Genomic DNA, 18,844 nt, shown 5'->3' on the forward strand with positions numbered 1-18,844 from the left:
TTTTTTGGGGGTTCTCAAGCATCAAATATCTCCCTGGGAGTGGGTATTGATCGGTGTGTTGGGGTAGCAGCGGGGAGAGTGTGGGTCAGAGGAGTTTCATTGCTATGTCAGATACGGTCAGTGTCGTCTTTGATCATTGGAGCAGTAACAGACTGTCCGGTCAGAGCCTTGATTCATTGCAGCCAGATAGGAGGATTGCCCCATTCTTTGTTTTGGATCTTTTAACCAGTGGTCACATCCAATAAGTTTGACTACCCACATACACAGGGTGGCATACACCAATACACATAAACATGAACACAAACACAATTAACTCAGGAATTAAGATTTTAATTGTACACAAAGATAGTGCATACATATTTATATGGTGGGTGTGATTGATTGGATCTACACTGAACCCTAAGAAATGGATTAGGCAGCCCCTCCCACACAGCACTGAAGCTGTCTACAGTCTAGAGGTGTTGGAAACCTTGCAGAATGACAGAGAGTGAGGGAAGCTATGTGGGCTACATTCAAGTATAAAAGTCAATGTTCATCGGAGGAAAAACAAGGCCCACATGTCCTCTGTGTTTTCTATAATCTTACACTAGGTTAGAGGGAAAACCTGGCAAGTCCCATACACTGAATAGGTTTTTTTGTCATTTTGACAGAACAAGGGTCCACAGGCTACTGACAAGCTGTCACACATTGCAAACGTATCACTGTTTGTCTTCAGATTGCATTGATTAGTGCTTTCTTTGCTATTCTGCCCCCGTTGGGTAGTTTAGCACACTTGCTTTACTAAGAGCGACGGCTAGCGACTGACAGGCTATTTTCCTCTCCATTTGTGGCGGTTTATTTTCATTTACTGCCAAAGCAAAGACCTAAAGCCCAAAAGGGTGTTAGAACATTGGGTATCACATGATATTCTGTGCAAAGAACCACTCGGCACAACCAGAGGCGGCAGTAATGAAAGGGGCGGTTAGGTGGGCATTTGATCAGGAGATCCTCATCCTGTCATGGACTTCAATGGAGTTATTTTATGGCCCTTAACAACTGATTTAGGGTCAATTCTTCCAACTCCCTTTGAACAAAAACCTCTCCTAAACACTCGCTCCCCGAATGTAAGAAATTATGAGTTGCACCACAAAACTGACTTTAGTCCAGTTGTTATGGGTATAAAGGCCTAAATCCATAGGATCAACAGACTCCATCATAATCTCACAGTACTCTGTTGGTGGGACTGTTTAAGCAGAGGGATGGCACTGCTTGATAATGGATACAGTTTAGGCTTCTCTATTATGTCAATTCCCTGGGGGTTTTGGTTAACTTTCCTGGTTAACAGTGCCTTCATTTTGCATACTGAGGGAAAAACCATTAACATCAAGCAGAACAAATTGTCAGATCATTCTATTAGCACACAAACAAAGAGCAGAGGTTGACTCCGTCTTGTCATTCTGCAGGCTGGGTAATTAAGCTCTGCATAATATCAACAAAGCAATTACTTTGTATTTACATGTCAAATCTAATCAACATCAGAAATGACATAATTAAAGTTACCACAGGGCTACTTTAGAACTGTGATGCAGACTGATTTGTATTTGTATTTTTACAGAACTCGTGTTTTATGTAGGACCAGATTAAATCAAATTAGCCACAGCAATGTTAATGCAGCAGAGATGTCTTAATCAGTAAACAGGAAATATCAACCTGTGCTTGGAATCTGTCTGGTAGTTTTACAGTTGTGAAAACCAGATTGTCTCCCTCTGTCAAGGTTATGCTATGCTAGTGGCGGCAGGTTTCTAGCTAAGATCCAAACGACACCATGAATGAAGAAATTAAACAGAAGAGGTGGTGTAATCCATTTACAGCGTATTGTTTTGCTAGCAGTAGACTTAGTAATAAGCATACATTGGATAGAACTAATGCAGACAAATCTAAAGGTAACTGTGTAGAAAGACAATCTCAAAAGAAAGATCTAAACAATATCTACTCCATGCTTTCAAAGTGAAGGAAAAGCTATAGGAAATGTCTAATGAACCAAGCCGCACAGTGCTGGCCTTGTTTCGCATCCACTAAAGTTTGTGGAGCCATGCTGGGAATGACAATGTTAAAAATATCTGAGCCAGCACAATACAGATGAGCACGAACATGCGAAAAATGGTATACTATTCCTCTCATCAATTGGTACTGGCCCCTCTGATTTTGTATCTTAGTAGAGAGTGGCACCTAGTGTACAACAGTGAGACTAGAAATTCATATTTCACTCCCAATAGTGTTGCCTTCATTCCCCTGTGTATCATGCATTTCAGAAAAATTAATGTAACAAAACTCAATATTTGCACTAGATAATATGTCCTCTTTCCATAAAATAATAACCCCCTAAATCTGACTCCTGAGTATACAACGCTGAATAAGTAATACTAAATAAATGACATTTCTTTACAAGAAGCATCTTCATTGAAATTATAGAACTAAACCATTTATGCAGGGACCTTTGACAGGTCGTTGCCAAAGAAACGGGCATTGTCTACGATGGTGTCCTTCGCCAAGGTCTCCACTCTGGTCCTGGAGACTAGACTGGAGCCTGGCTCATTGAAGGCAATGTGGCCGTCTGGTCCGATACCTTGAGAGATAATTACTCAGAAAAACTATATTTTGGTATTTGTTTCATTAGTCCATTGCTGATATAGTTCCAAAATGTTTTGCATATCAGCAATCAAGTTTTCAAGATACATAACTTTCAAAATACAAATACAGCCGGTATGAAGCATTTTTATGAGTTACAGTACATTATGTGCACAATTAATTTCTAAATGACTCGGTAATCTTGTAAGCCCAGTAGTTGGGAAAAATTGAGTTACATTGAAATGAAAACATACTTGTTCTGGTAGAATGTTCTACAAAACAACAACAAAAAGGTAAATTAATGACTGATTAGAGATGTTTGAAAAGTTAACATGATGCCTTGACATCAAATGATTGCCGATACAATCTTGTGAGAGCATACAACATGGCCAAGAATGACATTTCGGATACAAAAACAGTATATTGAGTGTAAATCACTGCGGAGGCGACTTGGAAAGTATAACTGACTGTCAGGTAAACCAACCTAAAGCTACAAATGACATGGAATGGAGTGTAAAAGAACTATCGTGTTGTATGTTTCCCTGTTAAACAGGTCTCAACAACCCAAACTGGATTTATTTCATCTAAGCTGGTCTAAACATTTTGCTTTCATCCATCCAGTCTCTAGATTGTGCAGATAGAAGAAAGAAGAGTAGTCGAGAAGGCAAATAAATCTGTTTGAGACTAATACTGCAAAGATTCTGACCTCATAATATATTGGTAACAGTTGTATATGAGAATTCATGGCATCTTTAACATATCAGCTGAGGGGGCATTTACAGTTAGCTTTCATAGTATCCTAATGCAATGTAACAAACTGGGCAAATCTCATGCACTGTAATGCTTGGTTAGTTGTTATGGCAGCCTTAAACCACAGCCCCTCAACTGAAGTGCTGACAAACAATCTCTCTGGCACATTGTCATGCTGGTTGTAGCCTACCAACAACTGGGTCCATCCACCATTTTGACGTCTGGAATTCTCTGACTTGGTTTTATTCTCCATTATTGGTCCTTTATGCTGAGTACTGGGTCCACCAGTCGGTTGTGAACATGCATCAAACCTGGAGGGAAATGAACAATTAATGGTAAACATGTTAGGTGGGTAATAATTACCAACTGTCCAGTATCAAAGTGCACTACCTTTGTTGTAACCAATTTCCTTTATAGTAAACCCTGTCCTATTCTATGCTTACCTTTGAAGTACTTGACTGTTTTGACTCTGAGCTCCAGTGTGGCGTCCTCATCACACACAAAGATGGTACGTGGGTGCTGCTGGAAGGCTGAGACGGTCCACATGTGGTTGACCCCCTCCTCTATTGCTTTGTACAGGGCAAAGGCTTTGTGGGCTCCAGTGATAAGAATCATAACCTATAACAAACAAACACAATCAATATAATTGAAACATCTATTGACACAAGAATCATAATGAACACATTCAAAATTGCAACACAAGTTAGCCTTTGCTTTTTAGTACATCTACATTAGGTTAAAAAGTTTATTTTGTCTACATAGTGTAAAAATATCTGTGCCATGAAAACATATACGAAATATATGAATATCGTGTTAAGACCTAGTTTACCTCTCGGGCATCCATGACTGTCCCCACACCCACAGTCAAGGCCATGGTGGGGACCTTTGACAGGTCGTTGCCAAAGAAACGGGCATTGGCTACGATGGTGTCCTTTGCTAAAGTCTTCACTCTGGTCCTGGAGACTAGACTGGAGCCTGGCTCATTGAAGGCAATGTGGCCGTCTGGTCCAATACCTTGAGAGAGAATTAATAACTAAAATGATCTTTTGGTATTTATTTCATTAGTCCATTATTGACATAGTTCCAAAATGTTTTGCATGTCCACAATCAAGGTAAGATATAAAGCTTTCAAAATACAGCCGGTATGCTATTTTGCATCATAATGCTATGTTTTGCAACACATATGATGCGAAATACATCATACCGGCTGTATTTCTCTATTTTGAAAGTTAGATACACAGAAGTATGTGGATATCCCTTCAAATTAGTGGATTTGGCTATTTCAGCCACACACGTTGCTGACAAGTGTTTAAAATTGAGCACGCAACCATGATATCGCCATTGTCAAACATTGGCAGTAGAATGGCCTTACTGAAGAGCTGTGACTTCCAACGTGGTACTGTCATAGGATGCCACCTTTCCAACAAGTCAGTTCATCAACTTTCTGCCCTGGTTAACTGTAAGTGCTGTTATTGTCACGTGGAAATGTCTAGGAGTAACAATGGCTCAGCCGCAAAGTGGTAGGCCACACAAGCTCACAGAACGGGACCGTCGAGTCTGAATAACGGAAAAATCATCTGTCCTTAGTTGCAACACTCACTACCGAGTTCCAAACTGCCTCTGGAAGCAGCATCAGCACAATAACTGTTCGTCGGGAGCTTCATGAAATGGGTTTCCATGGCCGAGCAGCCACACACAAGCCTAAGATCACCATGCACAATGCCAAGCGTCGGTTGGAGCGGTGTCAAGCTCGCCGCCATTAGACTCTGGAGCAGCGGAAACACGGATGCCAGGAGAACGCTACCTGCCCCGATGCATAGTGCCAGCTGTAAAGTTTGGTGGAGGAATAATAGTCTGGGGCTGTCTTTCATTGTTCGGGCTAGGCCCCCTAGTTCCAGTGAAGGGAAATCTTAACGCTACAGCATACGTTGACATTCTAGATGATTCTGTGCTTGGGGAAGGCCCTTCCCTGTTTTAGCATGACAATGCCCTCCTGCACAAAGCGAGGTCCATACAGAAATGGTATGGTGAGATCGGTGTGTAAGAACTTGACTGGGCTGCAAAGAGCCTTGACCTCAACCACATTGAACATCTTCAGGATGAATTGGAATGCCAACTGCGAGCCTGGCCTAATCGCCCAACATCACTAATGCTCGTGGCTGAACGGAAGCAAGTCCCCGCAGCAATGTTCCAACATCTAGTGGAAAGCCTTCCCAGAAGAGTGAAGGCTGTTTTAGCAAAAGGGGGGGGGGGGACCAACTCCATATTAATGCCCATGAATTTGGAATGAGATGTTTAACGAGCAAAACATTTTGGGACTATATCAACAATGGACTAATTAAACAAATACCAAAATATCATTTTAGGGTGGAATTTTCCTTTAAGACATTAGCTCCTTTAATGAACATAGACCATTGACAAATTGATTAATGACCAGAGGACAGTTGCATTAACAAAGGTAGCCCTGAGACTTTGGACCTAAATTCAATCAATTGAAGATAAAATAGAAACACACTACGGGTCATCTCTGAATGTTTATTCTGTATTCAGGGTGTTAAAACACATTAAAACCAATTTAAGCCACAGGCATGCATGCAAGTATAAAAACTGACCTCCCACAAACAAGTCGATTCCCCCAGCCTGGGTGATCTTCTTCTCAAAGGCCTCACACTCTGCTTCCAGGTCAGTGATATTGCCATCCAGGATACTGACATTAGCTGGATCAATGTCAATGTGCTTGAAGAAGTTGTTCCACATGTAGGAGTGGTAGCTCTCTGGGTGGGCCCGGGGCAGGCCTATAAGTAATATAAGTAATTGTTTTTCTTACTATAGTTATATTTCTTACAAATTTTATAAGGTGTTCTTTTGTGCTTTACTTACTTATATATTTTTTTTAAACAGTTGCACTCTTTGAGAGGAGAGCTTGCAAGTAAGCATTTCATTGTACTGTGTGCATATAGGCTACTAAATAAGCTTTGATTTGGTAGGAAAGACAGGTTAGAGCAATACATTTTCTCATCATTGCTGATAGAAAGGGAGTATAAAGGCATATGCAATAAGATGGGGATGAATCGGTAGGCAATGTTGTTTCTACTTAATTGCCTGCACCTTACCAATTTGCTAAAACAGGAGAAAGTTCAGACTTTTGAGGCAGAGGGCCATAACTTGATGTGACATTCTTGCATTTAAAGACTAAAGCAAAAACAAATGCCAGTTTCGATCACACTGCTAATAAAATCCAGCCAAGTCAGCTTAACTCCCAGTCACCTCCCACTTCCTCAGGTTATAAATGAGCCGAGTGGACAGATTCTTTCTTCCTGCAAGGCTACACCACTCTGATTCTACATCACTACTTCTATTACTCCCCAAAAATCATACAGGGTCAGTTTGATATTTGACCCTTTGCTGCTACTAAGGGTTTGGCTTGGGCTAAAACAAATCTTATCCCATCTGTGGTTGGGAGTGTAATTTGTACCTGTAGGCTCAAACTCACCCACATACTCATCCATGTTGAAGGTCTTCACATATTTGAAAGAGAGGTCCCCATTCTTGTGAAACTCTATCAACTTTTTGTAACAGCCAAACGGAGTGCTTCCTAAAAGAGAGAGGGACATGGATGATACTTACATACCTACATGACATGCAAACTAACATTTAGTCCCTGGCAAGTTACAGTCATTACCAGATACACTTATTTTATCTGCAAATCAACCAACGTTTACCTGTGGGTAATCCTAAAGTGAAGTATCTGTCAGCACTGGGCTTGAACTGGATGATTCTGTTGCGGATGTATTTGGCTGCCCATTCACTGGCCAGGTCATAGTCCTCCAGGATCACCAGTCTCATTTTGGAGGTGTTGAATGGAGAGATCTAACAGGGAATCAACAAGGACCAATAAGGCAAGCTAATTTGCTAATTCATATAGCTAACTAGCTATCCAAATCACACATAAAATGTCGTCCTCACAGTTTGATAGATAGCTAACGTTAAGCATCTGCCCTAACAAACTAATTAGCTAGCCAGTTTGGCTTGTATTAGCTAACTTAGCTAGCGACCAAAACAGTAACTTACATCTTGCAGTCGCTATAATTAGCAACATGTGCTGGCATTCATTTTTTTTTTTATTGTGAAGAACTTGTAAAATAATTAAGCAAATAGGCTCACCCTCTTGGTCTCGTTGTGAATCTGGGCTATTTCAAGTTTACCGTTTTTTCTTGCTTTCTGGCGACACAATGTAAACACACTGTACTGATCACGTTATTCACCTCCGGTTGTTCATACGACCAGTACGTGCTCATTCATTGGTTACTTAGTGAAGGAGGACTTCTGGAGGAAAATTAAGCGGAAGCGGACGCTGGTGTGAATTGTGAATGTAATGGCGGTAGAATCAAGGAGCTATTGAATATTGCCCAAAAGAATGGAGAACGGAGCGAAGTCATGTACAGTTCTGAGAATATCCCTTCGTATCTTGTACAATTTGTTAATGAGGAGCAGCTGATCGGATTACCAATATTGAAAAATCTATTTCAAATTTCCAAACGGAGATTTCCAAAGTGCTGGGTAAAGTGAAGGCTGTGAGGATCACGATAGGCGTGCTTGCATTGAGTTTTCGTACTTCTCTGATCATAAGGAACGTGTGTTGCGTCTCACCCGCTTTGAGAAGTTTGACGTGTCGTGTATGTCTCTTCGGAACAGGGAACCCATGAAGGTGTTAGTATCTGGCCTCTTGTGGGAAGTCGATGTTGAAGAGATTAAAAATATTCATGGAGAGATCGTGCGGTGAATGATGAAAAAATGAAGTCTCTCTTCTTTTTTTATATGAAGTCTCTCCCTACTGAATTTCAGTTTGTTATATAAACTACAGAGTCATAGCATGTATCCCAAGACCAATGCAGTGTGATCACTGTAAAGCTTTTGGACATGTTTCAAATGTTTGCAGAAGAGAGAAGCCGAGGTGTCCAAGTTGTGGAAAAGATCATGTCATGTGTTTTAAAAGTGATGGAAATGTGACATGTTAAATGTGATGGGACCCATGAAGCCACATCTTTGGAATGCCCAACAAGTGTGAAAGATAATGAGGTGGCCAAAGTCAGGGCTGTCTAGAGCACTTCATATGCAGCGGCTGTTAAAAGGGCTGAGGGTTCAAATTGTGCAACTGAAGAGCTCATGGTGTTGGATAGGCCTTTTGCTGCAGGCTGCAGGGGTTGCCTTTCACCAGCAGGACTCAGATATTTTAAAGGTAAAAAAGGTGGACTTTGTGGCCTTCTATAGCTATGGTGATCAATGGCACTGCTAAGGTGGAGAGAAGGTCCAGGAAGATAGATATTATTGTGGATGCAGATGAGCGGTTCCTGGGACTGACACATTTCTTGGCAAAGGACTTGCATGGAGTATTGTCACAAGCCGTACCACCCTCTCAGGCCTTAGAGCCCGAGAAGGGAGATATGGATATTTGAAGGAAGAAGTGGGAGTTCTGGTTTTGTAAATGTACTTTTTTTTAAAGAGTGTGGGGGTGGGGGCATTAAGTTACATATTGATTTTATTTTTACCTTTCAACCTGTCCAGTTGGTGGCGGCAATACACCTTTTGGGGGTTGTAGTCCACCATAAAACCCACAGAAGAAGGAGGGACTTATGAATTGGAAAAACGAAATGCGAAGAACAAGAAGTTATCATTGAGAATACTGCTAAATGGTTAAAAAAAATTAAACCAGTTAAATGTAACTAAATGTAATCTTTGTAATCCCCAAAAGAAATTATTTATCATGAGGGCCATAAACAATTAGTAATGCTGCATATTCCAAGAAAGGTTCAAATATTACTTTTCTAGTAGTCACTTTTGAGGGCACAAACTCGATTACAGTAACTTACAAATATGATAAAAATATGAAATATTTTATTATGTATTTTCTATTCAACAAAACCGTATGATGATAAGGCTTGAAATGACGTATATGCTTTTAAATATAGTATAATCAAATTATAAAAGGACAAACTAAGATTTCTTCCCTATTAGTGTAAATACATATTTGTATGTTTAGTGTTGGAAAATATGCACATTTTCTCTAAATGTCTATCAAAATGTCTGCCTCCATTTGTTAGTCAGTCAATCAAATGTATTTATAAAGCCCTTTTTACATCAGCCGATGTCACAAAGTGCTGTACAGAAACCCAGCCTAAAACCCCAAACAGGAAGCAATGCAGATGTAGAAGCGCGTAACAACATTGAGTCAAAGAAAGTAGTACAGTATAACTGCTTCACCAGTAGAAATCCCCGATCAGACTTGTAGACTATGTCATGGCGATGTGGCTATCAAAGCTCATACGAACAAACACGTCATCGTGTCTAACGGTCATCTCACACCGAACTGCACATGCGCAGGCCGTTAAATCAAAGGCACTCCTTTGATATATACAGTACCAATCAAAGGTTTGGACACACCTACTCATTCGAGGGTTTTTCTTTGTAGAATAATAGTTAACATCAAAACTATGAAATATCATGTAGTAACCAAAAAAGGGTTAAACAAATCTATATATATTTTAGATTCTTCAAATTACCCACATTTTGCCTTGATGACAGCTTTGCACACTCTTTGCATTCTCTCAACCAGCTTAATCTGGAATGCTTTTCCAACAGTCTTGAAGGAGTTCCCACGTACGCTAAGCACTTGTTGGCTGCTTTTCCTTCACTCTGCGGTCCAACTCATCCCAAACCATCTCAATTGGGTTGAGGTCGAGTGATTGTGGAGGCCAGGTCATCTGATGCAGCACTCCATCACTCTCCTTCTTGGTCAAATAACACTTACAGTGTGCCTTGAATTCTAAATAAATCACAGACAGAGTCACCAGCAAAGCATCATCACACCACCTCCTCCATATATCACGGTGGGAACCATACATGCAGAGATCATCCGTTCACCTACTCTGGGTCTCACAAAGACACTGTGGTTGGAACCAAAAGTCTCAAATTTGGACTCATCAGACCAAAGGACAGATTTCCACTGGTCTAATGTCCATTGCTTGTGTTTCTTGGCCCAAGCAAGTCTCCTCTTCTTATTGGTGCCCTTTAGTAGTGGTTTATTTGCAGCAATTCAACCATAAAGTCCTGATTCACTCAGTATACTCTGAACAGTTGATTTTGAGATTTGTCTGTTTTTTGAACTCTGAAGCATTTATTTGGGCTACAATTTTTTGAGGCTGTTTACTCTATTTAAATGATCCTCTGCAGCAGAGGTAACTCTGGGTCTTTCATTCCTGTGGCGGTCCTCATGAGAGCCAGTTTCATCATACAGCTTGATGGTTTTTGCGACTGAACTTGAAGAAACTTTCAAAGTGTTCTTGAAATTTTCCAGATTGACTGACCTTCATGTCTTAAAGTAATGATGGACTGTTGTTTCTCTTATTTGAGTGGTTCTTTCCATAATGTGGACTTGGTCTTTTACCAAATAGGGCTATCTTCTGTATACCACCCCTACCTTATCACAACACAACTGATTGGCTCAAATGTATTAAGAAGGAAAGAAATTCCACACATTCACTTTTAAGAAGGCATATCTGTTAATTGAAATTATTTGAAATGCATACCTCATGAAGCTGGTTGAGAGAATGCCAAGAGTCTGCAAAGCCGCTGTCATCAAGGCAAACCAAATATATTTTGATTTGTTTAGCACTTGTCTGGTTACTACATTATTCCAAATGTGATATTTCATAGTTTTGATGTCTTCACTATTATTCTACGATGTAGAAAATAGTAAAAAATAAAGAAAAATCCTGTAATGAGTAGATGTCCAAACTTTTGACTGGTACTGTGTGTGTATATACATATTTTTTTATTTTCCTTGATTATTTTCCCCTAACCCTACCACCCCTCTCCTAATTGGAGTAAACTCATTGACAACAACACTTCTACTTCCAGCTTATACACACTATATAGATTTATCGACTCAATGTATTTTACAATAGTTATCTTTTTAAATCAGACTTTATTAGTATAATGAGTCATTTACACGAGAAACTCTACAGAGCACCAATGGCTACAATGAATGGCTAAATTACTTCTGGACACCTAGAGTGGCTGAGCGCCTCCTCCTCATCACTCCATTCATACAGTCCCATGTTTACCACATTCTTGCCGGGATAAACCTTTTATATCTCCCTTGCAGATGCCGGCCAGTGTAGAAGCGGAGTAGACGTGGGCGGATGTGTGTGGACGTATATTTGAATAAATCCATTGAATATTCACCCTCACAAAGAAATCTATTATTAATACATTTTAAGCAGGTCCTAAGAAACATTTGAAGACTAATACAATTTATTTTCAACTGAATAGAATGAAATATTTTGTTACTGGTCTGTGCAGCCTATATGGTTGCGCCATGCACATGAAATCAAAAGTTATTTTGTTCATTAAACAGACAAGACACACTTAGGCTACCCTGATTTTTCCCACACAACTTGTGTCATGGTAATGTGTGGAACCGCTGTCATATAAACCAAGTTATATTTTGAAACAGAACCCAAGGCAAGCCCATGCTTTTTTGATTCACATTTAATCTGTAATTTAATCTAAAAAAAATAAAAGAATAGGCCTACACTTATTGTAAGCTAAATGTTTCTGATCAGTGATAGATGAGCAAACAAATAGATGAGCTATACAACCTTCACTTATTTGCCCAGCCAGAGAATTAAACAAATATACAGAAGGAGATTCAGTGAAACAAAATCACATTGATTAAGACAGGCTTTTGGTCGGGAGTAGGCCTCAGCTACTGAGCGACTACGAATGAAGAGCAAAATAATCCACTTGTGAAGCTACATAACACATTGGCAAAATGTTCTGATCAGTGCTAATGAATGAACCAACTAGACAAGATGATCATGAGCAGCACTGACCTCAACTTTCCACAACCTAATCAATATCCAAATGGCTAAAAATACAAATCTGACATTGATTTATTTATCAAGACCCTACGCTTGTCTCAAAGCAGCGCGAAACGGTGCTGACCACACGCTGGTAGGCTATTGCTTCAGTCATGGGTATTATACAAATTGGATGACTTTGCAAGCAACAATTTGATGCTATCAATTGCATTAGCCTACTTTATTCCAATATTTTCGTCATTCAGTGATATTTATTCCCACAGTATTTCTTTATGGATCCATCTAGTTGTGGTTAAGGAAACAGTGCATGTGGTGGGCTATGCAAAGAGATGGGTAAAGTGACATGCCTTGCAAAGTTTAGAACTGCCAGGATGATAGTAGTAACGGGCGCATAGTAGTAACGGGCGCTGCCTAGCAACCATCAAGAGTTTAAGAGCTTAGTGCTGGTCAATGCCACCACAGCATTCCGGCTACATTCCATACTAAGCTGTAGGTAGAACTTTATGGCAATCATGACTAGGTCAGTTGGCGGAAATAAAAGTAGGGGCTTTTTCACCGGCATAGGAAAAAAGCTACACATGTAGGTTCTCCCTTACATGTTCCTGAGATTTTTACCTTTCAGGATTGGGGTCATAATAGCGAATAGCTCTAACCGTTCAAAAGTTAGGACAAAGATTGTATGAAGAAGATAGAAACAGCTGTTTGTCTCACCCGCTAATAGTGCTAATAGCAGATATGTTTTTTTTCCCTCTCCAATCTTAGCGAGTTGACAGCGCCGCTCTGACCCAATGAGATCTTAGTCGCTCAATTTAACGTCAAACTAAAATGTTTTGTGCAGTATTTCTCACCGAAAAAAATAGCATGAAAATGAGTTGTCTCATTGAATGACAACTTTATTAAAGAATCCCTACTTTTGACCAATCCCCGAAGAAGGGGAGTAGACTGCGGCCCGAACTATAGATTGCCTCTAGAAAAACAGTGTTGCGCCCGAACAGCCAGAAAAACCCTTACTGAAGTGCAAAACGAACAAAAACGTCACAAAATGTCATAATATATGCATGAACTCTTCTGAACTGTTTCGGCTGGGAAGCATGCGGTCGCCTTAAGGGTGGCCAACCATATTTCAGGGGGACCGTTGCCACCCCTCTGACAATGAGAAAGTAAAATCTGACAATGAGAAAGTAAAATCCAAGTGGGTATCCATTCAATTTCACTTGCTCTTTGTTTTCAGACCACATGAAGTCAATGTTTTAATCCTGCTAAACAGATTCTGAAATAAGGGATGCTCCGATCTATGCCGTTCTGAACATATTTTGGATGGCCAGTGTAGTATCATCTAAAATAAGGATGCACGACAATGATCTTCTAGCTTCAGCATGTTTACTAGTCTAGTCTGTGCATGTCATATATACAGTTTAAGTCAGAAGTTCACATACACCTTAGCCAAATACATTTAAACTCCGTTTTTCACAATTCCTGACATTTAATCATAATACAAATTCCCCATCTTAGGTCAGTTAGGATCACCACTTTATTTGAACCTTTTGCATGTAGGGGGCAGTATTTTAGTTTTTGGCAAAAAAAAACATACCCATTTGAAACTGCCTATTTCTCAGCCCCAGAAACTAGAATATGCATATAATTGTCAGATTAGGATAGAAAACACTCTAAAGTTTCCAAAACTGTAAAAATATTGTCTGTGAGTATAAAATAACTGATATTGCAGGCGAAAGCCTGAGGAAAATCCAATCAGGAAGTGCCTCATATTTTGAAACCTCTCTGTTCCTATGCATGCCTATCCTCCATTTAAAGGGATATCAACCAGATTCCTTTTTTTATGGCTTCCCTAAGATGTCAACAGTCTTTAGACATATTTCAGGATTTTATTTGCGTAAGTGGAGAGGTGGGGGCTCTCAGAGTGAGTTTTGCGCAACTGAGTAAAGCATCCAACATCTTCACAATGTCCTTTGCTTTTGTTCTGGGAGTGATTTGTACTTTTCACACCAAAGTACATTCATCTCTAGGAGACAGAACACATCTCCTTCCTGAGCGGTATGACAGCTGTGTGGTCCCATGGCGTTTATACTTGCGTACTATTGTTTGTACATATGAACGCAGTACCTTCAGGCATTTGGAAATTGCTCCCAAGGATGAACCATACTTTTGGAGGTCTGCAATTTTTTTTCTGAGGTCTTGGCTGATTTCTTAGATTTTTTCTTTGATTTTCCCATGATATTTTTATTTTTATTCTTTATTTAACTAGGTATGTCAGTTAAGAACTATTGTTATTTTCAATGATGGCCTAGGAACAGTGGGTTAACTGCCTTGTTCAGGGGTAGAACGACAATTTGTACCTTGTCAGCTCGGGGATTCGATCTTGCAAACTTTCAGTTACTAGTCCAACGCTCTTACCACTAGGCTACCTGCCACCCCAATACTTCATATCAAGCAAAGAGGCACTGAGTTTAAAGGTAGGCCTTGTAATACCTCAAATAGGCTAATTGACATAATTTGTGTCAATCAGAAGCTTCTAAAGCCACATCATTTTCTGGAATTTTCCAAGCTGTTTAAAGGCATAGTCAACTTAGTGTATGTAAACCTCTGACCCACTGGAATTGTGATACAGTGAATTATAAGTTAAATAATATGTCTGTAAACAATTGTTGGAATAATTACTTGTGTCATGCACACAGTAGATGTCCTAACCGACTTGCCAAAACTATAGTTTATTAACAAGAAATTTGTGGAGTGGTTGAAGAACGAGTTTAATGACTCCAACCTAAGTGTATGTAAACTTCTGACTTCAACTGTAGGTACGGATACCCACAAGGGCCACCTTACTACATTACAGCCTTATTCTAAAATGGATTAAATGAATAACAAATCCTACACACAATCCTACACACAATACCCAATAATGACAAAGTGAAAACAGGTTTTTAGAAATTGTTGCAAATTTATAAAACTGAAAAATCAGAAATACCTTATTTACATAAGTATTCTGACCCTTTGCTATGAGACTTGAAATTGAGCTCAGGTACATCCTGTTTCCATTGATCATCCTTGGGATGTTTCTACAACTTAAATGCGAGTCCACCAGTGGCAAATTCAATTGACTGGACATGATCTGTCTATATAAGGTCCCACAGTAAAAAACCATCCATGAGATCGAAGGAAATGTCTGTAGAGCTCTAAGATAGGAGTGTGTTGAGGCACAAATCTGGGGAAGTGTACCAAAAAATGTCTGCAGCATTGAAGGTCCGCAAGAACAGAAGTGCCCTCCATCATTCTTAAATGGAAGAAGTTTGGAACAACCAAGACTCTTCCTAGAGCTGGCCGCCCGGCCAAACTGAGCAATCGGGGGGAGAAGGGCCTTGGTCAGGGAAGTTACCAAGAATCCGATGGTCTGACAGAGCTCTAGAGTTCCTCTGTGGAGATGGGAGAACCTTCCAGAAGGACAACCATCTCTGCAGCACTTCGCCAATCAGACCTTTATGGTAGTGGCCAGACGGAAGCCACTCCTCAGTAAAAGGCACATGACAGCCCGCTTGGAGTTTGCCAAAATTCACATAAAGACTCTCAGACCATGAGAAACAAGATTCTCTGGTCCGATAAAACCAAGATTGAACTATTTTTGTTCTGAATGCCAAGCGTCACGTCTGGAGGAAACCTGGCACCACACCTACAGTGAAGCATGGTGGTGGTAGCATCATGCTGTGGAGATGTTTTTCAGCAGCAGGGACTGGGAGACTAGTCAGGATCGAGGCAAACATGAACGGACAAATGTACAGAGAGATCCTTGATGAAAATCTCCTCCTGAGCGCTCAGGACCTCAGACTGGGGCGACGGTTTACCTTCCAACAGGACAACGACCCTAAGGACACAACCAAAACAACGCTCGAGTGGCTTCGGGACAAGTCTCTGAATATCCTTGAGTGGCCCAGCCAGAGCCCGGACTTGAACCCGATCAAACATCTCTTGAGAGACCTGAAAATAGCTGTGCAACAACACTCCCCATCCAACCTGACAGAGCTTGAGAGGATCTGCAGAGAAGAATGGGAGAAACTCCCCAAATACAGGTGCGCCAAACTTGTATCGTCATACCCAGCAAGACTCAAGGCTGTAATCGCTGCCAAAGGTACTTCAACAAAGTACTGAGTAAAGGGTCTGAATAATTATGTTAATGTGATATTTCAGTTTTAATTTTATTTATACAAAAACCAGTTTTTTCTTTGTCATAGGGTATTGTGTGTAGATTGATGAGGGAAAAAACCGATTTAATACATTTTTAAATAAGGTTGTAACATAACAAAATGTGGAAAAAGTCAAGGGGTTTGTATACTTTCCAAAGGCACTGTATATGTATTTACAGTGTAATTACAGTATATGTACACACTGTATGGTATTTATTATTTGATTGCACTGATGTTAGAGGATGGGATAGGTGTAAGCAACTTGAAAAGGATAGGACGTTAAAGGGGTGTCCTGACTCTCTGAGGTCATTAAAGATCCCATGGCACTTATCGTAAGAGTAGGGGTGTTAACCCCGGTGTCCTGGCTAAATTCCCAAGCTGTCCCTCATACCATCATGGTCACCTAATCATCCCCAGCTTACAATTGGCTCATTCATCCCCCTCCTCTCCCCTGTAACTATTCCCCGGGTCGTTGCTGTAAATGAGAACGTGTTCTCAGTCAACTTACCTGGTAAAATAACAGTAAAATAAAAATTTATTAAAAAAAAGTCCTACCCTACCAAGCATTCTATACCCTACCAGTGGTCATGAGAGAATAGTTAAAAATATATATTTAAGACTATTGAGGTACAGCCCAAGTCACCCATTATTTATTGGGACATCAAAATATACGAAAGTGGTTTTATTTAATTTGAGACACATTAGACGTCAAACTTACAGCTTTCCCCTGCATTGCTGTGTATCAAAGAAGAGCTTCTGTCCAATGCCAGTGTTCCTGGACCATGGTTACATTTTTAAGATTCACTATATATACGAAAGTATGTGGACACCCCTTCAAATTAGTGGATTTGGCTATTTCAGCCACACCCATTGCCATACCACCATGCAATCTCCATAGACAAATTGGCAATAGAGCCTTACTGAAGAGCTCAGTGACTTTGAACGTGGCACCATCCCAGGATGCCTCCAACAAGTCAGTTTGTGAAATTTCTGCCCTGCTAGAGCTGCCCCGGTCAACTGTAAGTGCTGTTATTAGGAAGTGGAAACGTCTAGATGCAATAATGGCTCAGCCGCTAAGTGGTAGACCACACAAGCTTACCGAACGGGACTGCCAAGTGCTGAAGCACGTAGCATGTAAAGGTAATCTGTCCTCGGTTGCAACACTCACTACCAAGTTCCAAACTTCCTCTGGAAGCAACGTCAGCACTATAACTTTTTCGTCGGGAGCTTCATGAAATGGGATTCCATGGCCGAGCAGCGGCTGGAGTGGTGTAAGCGCGTTCTCTGGAGGGATGAATCACTCTTCACCATCTGGCAGTCCGACAAACTACCTGCCCTCCAGGACACCTACAGCACCCGATGTCACTGGAAAGCCAAAAAGATCATCAAGGATAACAACCACCCGAGCCACTGCCTGTTCATCCCGCTATCATCTAGAAGGCAAGGTCAGTACAGGTGCATCAAAGCTGGGACTGAGAGACTGAAAAACAGCTTCTATCTCAAGGCCATCAGACTGTTAAATAGCCATCACTAGGCAGCTTCCTTCCGGTTATGTAACCCTGCACCTTAGAGGCTGCTGCACTATATACATAGACTTGAAATCACTGGCCACTTTAATAATGTTTACATATTTTGCTTTACTCATCTCATATGTGTATACTGTATTCTTTCCTACTGTATTTTAGTCTATGCCACTCCGATATTGCTCATCCTAATATTTATATATTCCTTGATTCCATTATTTTACATTTAGGTTTGTGTGTATTGTTAGATATTACTGCACTGTTGGAGCTAGAAACACAAGCATTTCGCTGCACCCGCAATAACATCTGCTAAACATGTGTATGTGACCAATAACATTTGATTTGATTTGACAGACGAATCTGGGTTTGGCGAATGCCAAGAGAACGCTACCTGCCCGAATGCATAGTGCCAACTGTAAAGTTTGGTGGAGGAGGAATAATGGTCTGGGGCTGTTTTTCATGGCTTGGGCTAGGCCCCTTAGTTCCAGTGAATGGAAATCTTAACGCTACAGCACACAATTACATTCTAGACGATTCTGTGCTTCCAACTTTGTGGCAACAGTTTGGGAAAGGCCTTTTCCTGTTTCAGCATGACAATGCCCCTGTGCACAGTGAGATCTATACAGAAATGGTTTGTCGAGATCTTGTGTGGAAGAACTTGACTTGCCTGCACAGAGCCCTAACCTCAACCCCATTGAACACATTTGGGATGAATTGGAACGGCGACTGCGAGCCAGGCGTAATGGCCCAACATCAGTGCCCAACCTCACTAATGCTCGTGGCTGAATGGAAGCAAGTCCGTGCAGCAATGTTCCAACATCTAGTGGAAAGCCTTCCCAGAAGAGTGGAGGCTGTTATAGCAGCAAAGCGGGGACCAACTCCATATTCA

General features: G+C 40.7%; 1 protein-coding gene across 1 annotated transcript; it reads right to left on the reverse strand.

Moving 5' to 3' along the window:
• Window positions 1–314: 314 nt before the first annotated feature.
• On the reverse strand, window positions 315–9,483 carry LOC109894408 (glucosamine-6-phosphate isomerase 2). Its single transcript, XM_020487869.2, has 7 exons — window positions 7,522–9,483; window positions 7,080–7,227; window positions 6,851–6,952; window positions 5,970–6,152; window positions 4,187–4,371; window positions 3,801–3,975; window positions 315–3,668 (listed from the first exon to the last, which is right to left on the reverse strand). Exons 2-7 carry the CDS (start codon window positions 7,201–7,203, stop codon window positions 3,610–3,612), a joined length of 828 nt encoding a protein of 275 aa, XP_020343458.1. The 5' UTR covers window positions 7,204–7,227; window positions 7,522–9,483; the 3' UTR covers window positions 315–3,609.
• Window positions 9,484–18,844: the final 9,361 nt, after the last annotated feature.

The sequence above is a fragment of the Oncorhynchus kisutch genome, linkage group LG7 (assembly GCF_002021735.2).
Source record: "Oncorhynchus kisutch isolate 150728-3 linkage group LG7, Okis_V2, whole genome shotgun sequence".
NCBI lineage: Eukaryota > Metazoa > Chordata > Actinopteri > Salmoniformes > Salmonidae > Oncorhynchus > Oncorhynchus kisutch.

Excerpts from the sequence above, each read along its gene's own strand:
- LOC109894408 (XM_020487869.2), bottom strand. The coding sequence starts at position 7,203 with ATGAGACTGGTGATCCTGGAGGACTATGACCTGGCCAGTGAATGGGCA. Across the intron at positions 6,953-7,079 it reads CACTTTAGGATTACCCACAG|GAAGCACTCCGTTTGGCTGT; the intron begins GTAAACGTTGGT and ends TCTCTCTTTTAG. Across the intron at positions 3,976-4,186 it reads CAGTCATGGATGCCCGAGAG|GTTATGATTCTTATCACTGG; the intron begins GTAAACTAGGTC and ends TGTTTGTTATAG.